The 11,943-nt window shown below is 56.6% G+C and overlaps 2 protein-coding genes across 3 annotated transcripts; one reads left to right on the top strand and one right to left on the bottom strand.

The window, feature by feature from the left end:
- Positions 1–68: 68 nt before the first annotated feature.
- On the top strand, positions 69–5,864 carry CEP19 (centrosomal protein 19). 2 transcript variants are annotated; one of them, XM_050308292.1, is made up of 3 exons: positions 69–183; positions 2,186–2,367; positions 2,677–5,864. In XM_050308292.1, exons 1-3 carry the CDS (start codon positions 122–124, stop codon positions 3,036–3,038), a joined length of 606 nt encoding a protein of 201 aa, XP_050164249.1. In that variant the 5' UTR covers positions 69–121; the 3' UTR covers positions 3,039–5,864. The 2 variants fall into 2 exon arrangements, with proteins under 2 accessions (XP_050164249.1, XP_050164250.1); XM_050308293.1 differs by lacking the exon at positions 69–183 and adding an exon at positions 222–244.
- Positions 5,865–6,342: 478 nt separating this feature from the next.
- Positions 6,343–10,961, bottom strand: NRROS (negative regulator of reactive oxygen species). Its single transcript, XM_050308291.1, has 3 exons — positions 10,840–10,961; positions 9,424–9,547; positions 6,343–9,190 (listed from the first exon to the last, which is right to left on the bottom strand). The coding sequence occupies exons 2-3, from the start codon at positions 9,529–9,531 to the stop codon at positions 7,223–7,225; spliced, it is 2,076 nt and encodes a 691-aa protein (XP_050164248.1). The 5' UTR covers positions 9,532–9,547; positions 10,840–10,961; the 3' UTR covers positions 6,343–7,222.
- Positions 10,962–11,943: the final 982 nt, after the last annotated feature.

Genomic DNA, 11,943 nt, shown 5'->3' with positions numbered 1-11,943 from the left:
CGGACCGCGCGGGGCCCGCCCGCGCCTCGCTCCGCCGCGCCGCGACCCGCAGGCGTCGGTGAGGACAGCCCGGAGGGGGCCTTCGGAGCACGGGGCCTTTGGCTCCGCGGCCGCCGTAGCCATGGCAACCGGGCGGGAGGAGGAGGAGGAGGAGGAGGCAGCGCCTTCCTGCCCGGCCCTGAGGTGAGGGAATGGGCGGGAGTACAAGAGGGACATGGAGCGCCTGGAGCGGGTCCAGCGGAGGGTACGGAGATGCTGAAGGGATGGAGCATCTCCGGGAGCAGGAAAGGCTGAGGGAGCCGGGGCTGTTCAGCCTCCAGAGGAGACGCTGAGAGGGCCCTCCCCCATGTCTGTCAGGGTCTGCAGGGAAGGGCTGGGAAGGGACCCGGCTCTGCTCGGGGCGGCCCAGCAGTGCGTGCCCAGCACAGGAACTGATGCTCAGGAAGTTCCACCTGGACACGAGGGACAATTCCTTCCCTGTGCAGTGACCGAGCACTGAAAGGATTGCCCAGAGAGGGTGTGGAGTCTCCTCACTCTGGAATATCCCTGGGATATCCCACTCCCCTCTGGACACAGTCCTGTGCCGTTTGCTCTGGGATGGCCCTGCTGGAGCAGGGAGGAGGGACGCGATGAGCCCTTGTGGTCCCTTCCCGGACCCATCAGGGATCTGCGAGGGGCGGGAGGGCCCAGCTCGGCCCCGCCCCCCGCCCCGAGCTGCTCCTGCGCGGAAAAACGGCTTTTTAACAGCAAAAGCAGCGCCGCTGCCGCGCCGGTGTTGGCAGCGCCGTAAAACACAGCCGCGGATCCAAAGAGCAGCTGCTCGCCTTTATGTTTCTCGTCTTCACAGAATCCCAGGCTGGTCTGGGTTGGAAGAGACCATAAAGCTCATTTCGTTCCACCCCATGCCGTGGGCAGGGACACCTTCCACTAGACCAGGCTGCTCCAAGCCCCGTCCAGCCTGGCCTTGGACAATTCCAGGGCGGTTAATCTCCACTATTAAGGACTTTACTGCAAATTTGAACTCTTTCCTATGTGGCTTTTAACAAAGAAAGAAGACTTCTACTCTACTTCAAAGCAGCTTTTGAATATTAATGTAATTTTTCTCGATTTGGAGACACACACTGATGTTTTTGGGGGGTATAGTTTGTTACTTTGCCTCGCTTGGAGTCTGTAGGGCAGTCTGAGCTCACCTTCACATCTGGCATACTTTCACTTATCTAAAACCAAAATAGAAGTAGCACATGCACTCAGTGCTGTTAGCTGAGCTGGGAAACAGGATCTGCAGCAGACTTTAAATCTGCTCTAGTTTAATTTCATAATTCATTAATTTTCACCCAAAAAGGGGGTGGAGCCAAGGGCAGAGCGGATGCTGAGAAGTTCCCAAGAGCATTTGGGGACAGATGTGATAAGGCAGAAAAGAGAAGTTGTTGCTGCCAGTCAGGCTGATGTTCCTCCTGTCCTGCTGCAAACCAAATGTTTCAGAGCAAAGTAAAAAGGATAATTAGGGATTAACTGCATAACCTCCTCCATGTAGTAGCTGACTGAGGCACTCGTACCTGAGAGTTCAGCAGCCCTTACTTTAAAAGGAGACATCTCCACTCTTTAAAATTAATTCCTATTTTTGTTGTCACCTAATAAGGAGTTTTGTTATTTTTGGTTTTCATTTCTGACTGTTCTCTCTCCTTGCCCCCTCTGTCACAGGTTACAGGTCTGGTGCTGTAGCGAGATTGGTCTGAAGCTTCAGAAAGCAAACACTGATGGGTGCCCCTGCTCTTAAAATCTTTAAAAAGGGGCAATCCCAGTATTAGATACATCAACACTGTGGGTGCAAGGCTGTCACTCACCATATGGAACCAGGAGTGTGATAGCCCCAGGCTTGTGACAAACAGAGACAAATAAGGGAATTCCTCCCTGGGAGGGTGGGGAGGCCCTGGCACAGGTTGCCCAGAGAAGCTGTGGCTGCCCCATCCCTGCAAGTGTCCAAGGCCAGGCTGGATGGGACTTGGAGCAATGTGGGCTAGTGGAAGGTGTCCCTGCCCATGACTGGATGGGCTTTAAGGTCCCTTCCAACCCAAACCATCCTGGGATTCTGTGATTTTGCTGAACATGGCACTCTACTCCTGACAAAAGGCCAGAGCTGAGGGGCACTCAGACTTCAATTCCTTTTTCCCTGTTTCCCATTGAGGTTCACCATTGCTGAGGACTCTGATGAGGCCACTCCCAGCAGCAGGACTAGGATGACTTTCAATGCACAGAAGTGTGGGGTCTGCTTCCAGCCCCCATCCATCGTCCTCGTCTACAGAGACCACAGCCAGGATAAGACCCGCCGGCGCATCATGCCCGTCAGGAATTTCTCCAAGTTCTCAGGTGAGGTGCATTCATTCACCTGTAGCATTCCCCAGGTCCCCTCCAGACACACAGAGAGGAACTCAATGGTAACAGCATTGTTAGTAACAGCTGAGTAGCCTCTTACCAGCGTGCAGGGCGTGCAGACAGGGGTTGTTTTGGGGTGACACTGTCTCCCCAAGGAACCCAAGGCTCCATCTCAACCTGAGCAGTGGCCCTCTAAGTCTGGAGGGTTTGGAGAGACACCCTTGGGAGGCACTGGGAGAAGAAGTATCTCTGGGAAGAGCTTTGCTTGCAGCTGTAAGTCCTCGTGGTGGTTTTTGTCTCCAGACTGCAGCGTTGCCGCCGAGCAGCTGAAGAACAACCCTCGGCACAAGGCCTACCTGGAAGGGGTCTCGCTGCGTCAGCTCCGGAAGCTCTACAGTTTGCTGAGAGGTCATCTGGGAGGAGAGAGCCTGGCTGAGAGCTTGGAAAAGTTTCAGCAGGAAGAGACCATCGACCCAGAGGAGGATATGAACAAACTAGACGACAAGGAACTAGCCAAGAGGAAGAGCATCATGGATGAGCTCTTCGAAAAGAACAGGAAGAAGAAGGATGACCCTGATTTCGTCTACGACATTGAGGTGGAGTTCCCACAGGATGAGCAGCTGGAGTCCTGTGGTTGGGACATGGAGTCAGATGAAGAAATCTGATTCCAGACAGAAGTGTCGTGGATGGGCAGCTCAGAGACAAACCTCAGTGTCCCAGCAGGGAGGACGATGTCAGTGCCGCACGGAACTGATGCACGTTGGCTACAGGAGAACCTGAAGGGCCACAGCCATCCCAGGGTTAAGAGAGCTTTGTTTAAGAAGCCAGACTTGATGAAATGGAAACTGGGCAGCTGAAATCGTTGGGTGATTTTAGTCTTTTCCTACATAAAAGAATTTTAAATTATTTAATCTTTCAATTTTTTTTTTTTTTACATTTCAGTCAGCTTTGGTTGAAAATGAAGTGTTAAATATTCATGTCCTGAAAGCACTGTTAAAGCTGTATTGCACAAGTAGAGTGTTTCTTACTGCCTGCTGGGAAGTTAAATATATATCATTCTTTCTGGATAAATCAAGAGGGTATTACTCTCATATTTCCTGAAAAATGCTTAAATCTCCAGTTTTAGCTTACACAAATATAAATCCTTATGTTTAAAAAAAGGAATATCTAGAAAATGGATTAGTCTTGAAAGCACTTTTGAACACACAGTGATTTCAAATTGCTGCAGTGAGGTGGTTGGTTCCCTACACTGCTGGATGATGCTTTCTTGTAAGTGCTCAATTCTGGGAGAATGTGCTTAAAGTATCAAAAAAAATAGAGTGGTAAACGGTCAAAGCCTGGACTTTAGAGTAAAACAAAACGTTCACTCATCCCACTGAAGCTTTTATTGCCACTGTCTATCTCAGCTGGTCTGTACCAGGCAAATCCTTCTCTCCTGCAACAACTGGAGGACTGAGTTTATGATTTTTTAGGAAATTGCACAACTCCAAAAGCTTCCCGGGTTTTGGCTTTCTGAACCCAGGTGGCCATGAGGGCTGTGGGTGGGATGGACTTCATCCCGAGCTGCTACCTGAGGTAACTCAGAGGAGTTGTAAATGGCCTCCCAGACTAGTTCCTGCCTTCCTTCTCGCAACCACAAACTAAATAAAACATGTTAAATTTATCAGCAAGATGTCTTGTGGCAGCACAGGAGCTGGGGCTGGAGGAGCTCTCCTCCCACACACCGAAACGATAGAGTCACTGCTGGGAAAATCTGGAACGGGTCTCGGTGAAACCACCGTGCTGTGCCATCACTGCAGAGCAGGAGGGAGCTCACACTTGGCCACGGGGGTCTTCAGTTAGAAACCGAAGCTGGTGCCTCACTTGCCAAAATTAAAGAAATCTAAAGCCTGACTCAGCTCTCCCAGGACCGGAAGGGGCGTGTGGGACTCTGGCACAGGCCTTTCCTCAAAGACTGTGACAGAACAGCAGAGAAAGATCTCCCAGTCGGGTGGGAGGGGGCCATGGGAGCTCCTCCTTCACACCCAGCCTGCACCCAGTGCTGTCCTGGCTGGGCTGGGAGGATGTGGCTGCACCCCCTCCCTGGGCATGGCCCTCCTCACAGTGGGGGCTTCATGAGGCCTAACAAGTGCCCAGTTGAGGGGGTAATCACCTCTCTGGACCCTGAGGTTCCTGCTGGCCCGTCCTTCCAGCCCACACCAGTGCTTCAAGATGGAGCCCTACTGGTCCTCCCAGTTCGGGCTCATCTGTGAACTTGCCACAGAGGTGCTCCACAGCCTTCTTCAGATCATGGACAAAGATGAAACAGGACAGATCCCAAACCAGACCCTGGTGTTTTTTCACCAGCCTCCTCCTAACCACTACCTTGTGTGCTTCATCATCCAGCTGATCCTTACCTGCCAAGTGCTCACCCATCCAGACCGTGACATCTGCACTTGGATGAAAAATGTTCTGGAACAGTGTCCAAAGCCTTGCTGAAGCTGAGGGAAACGGCACCCACCACCTTCCAGATCCACCCATTTCAGTCTGAGAGGAAAGCAGGTTGGGCAGGCACAGGTCATCAATCCATGCTCACTGCTCCCAGCCACCCTCTTCTAGAGATATGCTCCAAACAAAGGATACTCCGTGGTTTTCCCAACATGAAGGTGTTGTTCCCTGGGATGTCCTTTTGGCCATTACTGAAGCTGGGTGGGACACTTGGGTTCTCCAGTCACAGAGGGCATTCCCTATCACCATGACCTTGCAAGATGGTGAGAGCAGCTTTGTAAGGATGTCCACCACTCTGAAGGTGGAATCTCCTCCTGTTGCCCTGACATCCCATGCACATCTCAGCTTCAGGCGAGCCTCAGCTTTGCAGGCATGTGATGGGGGAGTGTGGATTATCCCCCACATCAGCTCAATACAGCCAAGAACCCCCACTCTTTATCCATGCCCTGGGCAGTGCCGGGTGCCCGGGTTCCTCCCTGCGTGTGTTCCCACCTGCACCCCACATCCCCCTTCCAAAAGGAGAAGCAGCATTGGCTGTGGTGGTGGGAAAGCGAACGCATCCACCCTCCAAGGCTGGCCCTGGCACCCACAGGAGAGGAAAACCCCCAGGGGTTTGGGGCACCTGCTCACCCTGCCATCAGGGAGACATTGGAACGCTGCCAGGAGACAGCGCAGGGGTGTATTTATAGGTCACTGCTGTCCCCCAGGGGTGCAGCTTACGGGCAAAAGAAGGGCTGAAAGAGGCTGAGGGATTCCCCAGCTGGGCCCTGGTTTGGTTTTGGCTAGTTCAGTCTAAAATAGGACCAGAAAGCAGCCATTTCCAGAGCCTTGGCCATGCTCAGCCCTATTGGAACTGCCAGCAGGTCCAGCAGGGTCCAACCTGCGCCACTTCCCAGCCCAGCATGGCTACACCAGGCTCACCGTGACCCCAGTCCCTGTCCCACACCTCTGCCGTGGAGGGGGCTGCCCTGCTCCTGCTGCCTGCACTGCCCTCGGCATCTTCGCAGTCCCACGCCAGCCTGGGCATCTCCCTCCACAACCTCCCAGGACAACTCCAGTGGGCTCGAGCCCCCAGCACACCCCACATCACCCTGCTGAGCCCACACACACAAGGACATGCCCCCGGCGTGCCCACACCGGCACTGCCGCTTCCCCTGTTCCCAATTAAACATGTTTCACTGGAAAATCCCGACAGTGCCAGGGAATAAAGCCGCTCCAGTTCTCAGCAGGGCTTTTGAGTTAGCACAAACCACCATCACTGCTTTCCTCTGAGGAGCCTCTCCGAAGAACGGAGCGGCACTTCCCCAGGTAGCGCTGCTGCTCCGGGAGGGACGGTGTGAGCTGTGACTGGAGCTGGGTGGAGGAAACCCCCCACACCCACCGGAGCGGGGCTTGCACAACGAGGGGGAGGGCTTTCCTCTTACTTCCTTTGCATCTTTAATCCAGCACTGCTGGCAGAAAATAAGTCCATAATAAAATATCACCAGGGATATAATTCACTCTCCTGCCTTTCAATCAATGTTTCACATTGTTTCACCCAGGCTGGTTTTAATGGACGTTTCTAACCAAGGCTGAGGCTCAGCAAAGAAACGAACCCCCAAAATGTGTTCAACCCTGCTGACAACGCCCATCTTATCAGCGCACGCACAGGGTGCACGCCCCGGGCTGCCTGCGGGTTTGCAGTGCCCGCAAAAGCACTGTGGGAGGCTGAGGCTACAGAGATCTTTCTCTGCAGCGCCCGGGTCATGTCTGCTCCAGCCCGGGGCACTTCGTGGAGGCCGTTGCAGATCTGGAGGATGTTTTGAGGTGGGAATAAATAAAAGGAACTGCCTGAAAGGGGTAAAGGGGTAGCGGGGCGGGGGAGGGAGGGGGTGGAGAGAGGAAACAGCGCTGCGGAAAACGGTCACAGAATCACAGAGTGATTTGGGTTGGAAGGGACCTTAAAAAAACATCTGGATCCACCTCTCTGCCATGGGCAGGGACACCTTCCACTAACCCAGGTTGCTGCAAGCCCCGTCCAACCTAGCCTTGAACACTTCAGGGATGTGGCATCCACAGCTTCTCTGGGCAACCTGTCCCTTCAGCCAAGAGGTATTTGATGTCGTGTCTGCTTAGCTCTTGTCCACACAAGCTGAAGGTTTCTGCTGAACACGTGTCCCTTGAGGATTCCCAGGCTCCATCACCGGACACAGCCCTGCACCCTTTGGGTACCATTAGGGCTCTCCCAGCACCCCGTGTCCTCCATCCATCGACTCTCCATCTCACTCACCCTGAAGGGGTTATCACCTGTAATCCTGTAAGCGGCCAACCACCCACCCACTTGCATTCCCCGTCCTGAGCCCTTCCTCCTCCTCCTCAGCCATCAGTAAGGGCTGGAAGCCCCACACCGGTTTTTCAGCATCTTCAGCAGCCTCTCCTTGAGCATGAGGAAAATGACAGCGAAGGCCACCAGGAGCGTCAGGCAGGTGGGCAGAGCCAGCACGAGGTAGAGCAGCGCCAGGTCTGCCGTCTGCCAGCGGCAGCTCCGCAGGACGGGCTCGGGCAGCGCGCCGGGGCTCAGGGTGCGGGAGCCGTGGCTGCAGGTCACCTCCCGCCCGTCGGGGACGCGCAGCCCCTCCACCCGCTGCAGGGCGTCCCACCAGCCCAGCGTGCAGCAGTTGTAGGGGTTTCGGCTGAGGTAGAGCTCCCGCAGGCTCCTCCCCAGCGGCGTCCGCGCCGCGCCCGGCGGCAGCGCCGGCAGGCAGTTGTCCCGCAGGTCCAGGCTGTGCAGCTCCAGGGCGCCCAGCGAGGCGGGGAAGGCGGTCAAGGAATTCCCCGAAAGGTCCAAGCGCACGAGGCTGTTGAGGGCGGAGAAGTCCAGGGCGGCGGAGGAGAGGCTGGTGTTCCTTAGAGACAGCACCTGCAGCGTCAGGGCAAGGTCCTGCAGCCACCCCAGGCCCCCGGACAGTGCCTGGCAGTTGTCGGAGAGGTCCAGGTGGACCAGCGACGTTCCCTGGAAGGGGCGGCCGCCCAGCCCCCTCAGACCACAGCCGGCCAAGGAGAGGTGGGTCAAGGTCTCCACGCCCCTGATGTCCACGCAGGGGGGAGTCTCCACCTCACCTGCAACGTCTGGCTGGGGACAGAGGTCAAGCTGGTTGTGGCTGAGGTCCACGGTAGTGATCTTCCTGGTGTGGGTGAAAACCCCGGGAGGAAGCGCCCGCAGCCTGTTGGAGCTGACATTAAAGAGCTGCAGGTTGGGCAGGACGTCCCCGACACCCACCTCTGTCCCCAGCCCCACCAGCTGGTTCTGGCTGAGGTCCAGCTCAGTCAGCATGGCTAAGGGGCCCTCCTCCAACAGGTGAAACGCCTCCAGGCAGTTCTGGTTGAGCTTCAGGTGGGTCAGGGAGGGCATCTGGGCCAGGAAACCCTCTGGCAGGCCCCAGACCTGGTTCTGGCTCATGTCCAGCAGGCGCAGGGAGGAGAGGTTGCTGTAGCAGAGCTCATCCCAGAGCCTGACCGTCGTGATGTTGGTGGAGTTGCCATCGATGATGAGGAACTGCACGGTGACGTTGGCCAGGGACGTGCCGTTGGGGAGGCGCTGGTAGAAGCTCATCCTGTTGTCCTGCAGCAGCAGGGAGTGGAGCTTGTTGTGCCGGGGCAGCACGGGGAAGAACAGCAGGCGGTTGTGGGACAGGTCCAGCACCTCCAGCTCAAAGAGGTCATCGCTTTCCAGGGCCAGAAACCACTCAATGATGTTGTTGCTGATGTTGAGCACCCTGAGCTGGGTGAGGCCGAACCCCATCAGACATGGGAGATAGTTGTAAGCTATGTTGAGCCTCTGCAGACTCTGCAGCCCTTCAAAAGCTTCGTCAATCTCAAAGATGTAGTTCTTCTCCAGGTTCAGCTCCAGCAGCTGTGTCAGGTTTGTAAAAATGGACGAGTCCAGCCTCATGATGACATTCCTGGCCACAGATAGGGACTCCAAGGAAGATAGGTTCCAGACCAGAACCGACACCATGTCCTCAGTGAGGCGGTTTCCAGCTAGATCCAGTGTCCTCAAGGCTTGCAGAGCAGAAAGAGCAGCTGCTGTCAGTGAGTAGTTGGTGAAGAGGAGGTTGTCTGACAAGGAGAGTTCCTGGAGGCCTTGGCTGCTGTGGAAGGCGCCAGGCTCGATGAGCTCCAGCCGGTTCTTGGTCAAACTGAGACGGCAGAGCTGGGTATATGGAAGCAGAGAGGCATTTCCCAGGACCTGGATAGTGTTGTCATCGAGCAATAGCTCCTCAGTATCACCTCGAAGGTTTCCTGGGATGGAGCTCAGCCATTTCCCAGTGCAGTCCACGGTGCTCTGCACCTAAAGCAAGAGGAGGATCTGTAACACCACTCTGAGAGGCAGAGATGAGGAGGGAGAAGTTTGGGGAGAAGAGTGAGGATGGAGGAGGTGGCTCTGTGTTTAGAACCTTGGAACCCCAGTCCCCTCCAAGTCAGTAGCCAGGACAGGGAAGGTCTGGAGATGCTGAGGCACCTGGGCTTTGCCAGGCAGGACCAAGCAGTCAGAAGGGTGAGGGTTCACAGGAGAGGACTTACAAGCTCGCAGCCACCTGGAGATGGTGCCCAGGCTGCAACTGCCCCGCTTCCCCATCCCACTGCCAGGAGGACCAGAAGCAAGGAGAGACCAGGGAGCGGGGCCTCCATCTCAGCGGCAGCACTCCTGCGGAGATGGAAACAGAGGCCAGGATGTCAGAAGCTGCACACTGCTCACCCCAAAAGGCCCAGGTGACCTGGGCCACCACGAGCTGCCTTTGGAGAAGGGGCAAAGGGCCTCATCACCAAGCCCATCCACCCCAGAAGAACTCCTGGTGGGGCTCCCCCAGTTTGAGCCTGGAGGGCTGGAGAAGAGTAGGGACAGGGAGGTGGCAGCTTGGTCCCTGCATGCGGCACACACGTGGGAAAGGCACCATCAGAGCTGCACAGCTGCTCGTCAATGCCACTGAACTGCATCCCTTGAGCAGAGGAGTCCCCCTGCAGGGCTTGTGTCCCCTCTCTTGACACCAAACACTGCCCCAGGGGACACTGACCCAGTCCCCCACTCCGAGCCCCCCAGCACCAATCCCTGCCAGGGGCCCTCCCAGGGAATCAGAGGCTCTCCAGCACAACCTGCCCCGTTACTGACTTGGTGGGACCCAAGCTGATGGCATTTGCATCTGGGGAAAAGCTGAAACTCAGGCAAATGAGCAGTGAGGACTCAGCAAGGCCTCGGCACACAGCACTTTCAGAACAGCCACTGCTTGAAGGAGAAACGGGGATATCTTGGGAAGCCCTGCAGGCAGAGCCTCCCAGCACAGAGGGAGCAGGGGCATGTCCTGGACTGTCTCTTTCCTTGGGACAGCCAAAAGTGTTGAGCTGGTGCCTTATCAAAGCAGCATTTATTAATCTGGGGAGGTGCAGAGGAAGCCCCCCTTCCCTGAGCTGCAGCTGACACACAGCACCTTTTGCCCTCCCAAGCCCTTGGTCTCCAGCAGCACCTCATACCCATCAGGAAGCAGGAGAGGGACTGTGCTAAGTCCTCACTGCACCCAAAACCCAGCAGCTTTGGCTCTGGCTCCTGAACCCCTCTACGGAACCCCCCACTTACCTTCACCCAGCCCAGCCTTTCTTGGCCTCTCTGAACACCAGAAGGACCTCCATGCTCCCGCTCCTCCCTGGAGCTGCAGGGATGGCACCTGCCCAGCCAGGAGAGCAGGCAGCAGCCCTGGCAGGAAACCCCTGCCCGCAGCCCCACACCAGAGCCCACATCCAAGAGCTCTGGGAGCACCCAGGGTGCTCCCCATGCCTCACACCAGCCCCAGCACCGGCCCACACAGCCGCAGCTCTTCAAGCGTGGGCACTAGTGACACACAGCCACCACAGATCCTCAGACTGGCACAAAGGGCTCCCCAAAAATCCCCTTTGGGGTTTTCCCCCAGCACAGGTATCGGGAGGAAAGGGGGGGCAGGTACTCACCACGTGGGGCGGCGCGCAGGGTTTGGCACAGTCCATCCTGCAGCCAGTGGCCCCTGGGCTGCGCTCGGGGGGCTCTCAGGGCAGGGGCAGGGGTGACCCGCTGGGCGTGTGTCCCACCCACCCTCTCGCTGAGCACCGATATAGCCTTTTGCGGAAGGAGCAACGGAAACTGCAGTCACATGGAGGCAGAGAGCGCGGCCGAGCTCCTCGCTTACTGATCTCAGCACTTACAGCCGGGGTCACGCACTCACACACAGCTCCCTGGCGAGGAGGAACCTCGGGGGGCCGGGCAGGGAACCAGGGGGTGCCAGGGGGAACCAGTTCCTGCCTGTCCTGCTGCTCCCAGGGACAAGCCTGACTCTGGGACCGCTCTGCACAGCTCAGGCAGTAGAACCCCTGCTCGGGTTTCGGGGCGCAGAGATCTTGACTGAAGGGAGGTCTGTGGAGCCACGGCACCAGTCCTGCAGGGTGGAGAAACGCCACCACCCTGCATGGCAGCTATTCCCATTGTGTCCCTCCAGCCCCCGCTTGTCTCCAGTGCCCAGCACAGGGACTTTGACAGGAGCCGAGGGATGTGCATCCCATGGGGGAGGAAGGTGCTGTTGTTTCCTGCTGCATCCCAAGCCAAGGTTGGACATGTCCCATGCATTGAGTCCCCACTTTGGGACACCCATGCCCAGCCCCTCACATTGTGTAGGTGAGATTTGGGATGCTCAGATTCCCCAGCCCCAGTCCTTTGGGTCTCCTGGGATTGCTCGGGATTTCGGCAAACCCAGCACCCAGGGCACAGGTCAGACCCATCTGGATACAGGGACTCCTGAGTGCTGATCCCTGTGGGAAAGTCAGCAGAAATGGCTTTTCCCACAGCTAACAAGAAGCAAAGATCCACATTTCCAAGGCAATATGAGCAGGGAGGTCCCCTTACTCCTCATTCCCATCTACTCCTGCTCTCCATCTCCCCACCCCACAACTCCCTTCTCCCATGGTCCTCATGCATCTCCAAGGCCCCAGATCCTCCACTGAGGAGGAAAACAGTTTGTCTGGATCTACCCAGCTGGGGAAGGGTTCAGAACTATGGAGAAGGGATCCAGCCCTGCAGCAGGA

This window comes from Myiozetetes cayanensis, unplaced genomic scaffold (assembly GCF_022539395.1).
Source record: "Myiozetetes cayanensis isolate MyiCay16 unplaced genomic scaffold, myiCay2020 scf13, whole genome shotgun sequence".
Lineage (NCBI taxonomy): Eukaryota > Metazoa > Chordata > Aves > Passeriformes > Tyrannidae > Myiozetetes > Myiozetetes cayanensis.
The sequence above is the reverse complement of the archived record's forward strand: the minus strand, read 5'-3'. Positions and strand labels throughout refer to the sequence as shown.

Bases quoted from the DNA above. Each gene is read 5' to 3' on its own strand.
- CEP19 (XM_050308292.1), top strand. From the start codon at position 122: ATGGCAACCGGGCGGGAGGAGGAGGAGGAGGAGGAGGCAGCGCCTTCC. The intron at 184-2,185 runs GTGAGGGAATGG...TTTCCCATTGAG, and splicing joins CCTTCCTGCCCGGCCCTGAG to GTTCACCATTGCTGAGGACT. The intron at 2,368-2,676 runs GTGAGGTGCATT...TTTTGTCTCCAG, and splicing joins GAATTTCTCCAAGTTCTCAG to ACTGCAGCGTTGCCGCCGAG.
- NRROS (XM_050308291.1), bottom strand. From the start codon at position 9,531: ATGGAGGCCCCGCTCCCTGGTCTCTCCTTGCTTCTGGTCCTCCTGGCA. The intron at 9,191-9,423 runs GTAAGTCCTCTC...CTCTTGCTTTAG, and splicing joins CTCCAGGTGGCTGCGAGCTT to GTGCAGAGCACCGTGGACTG.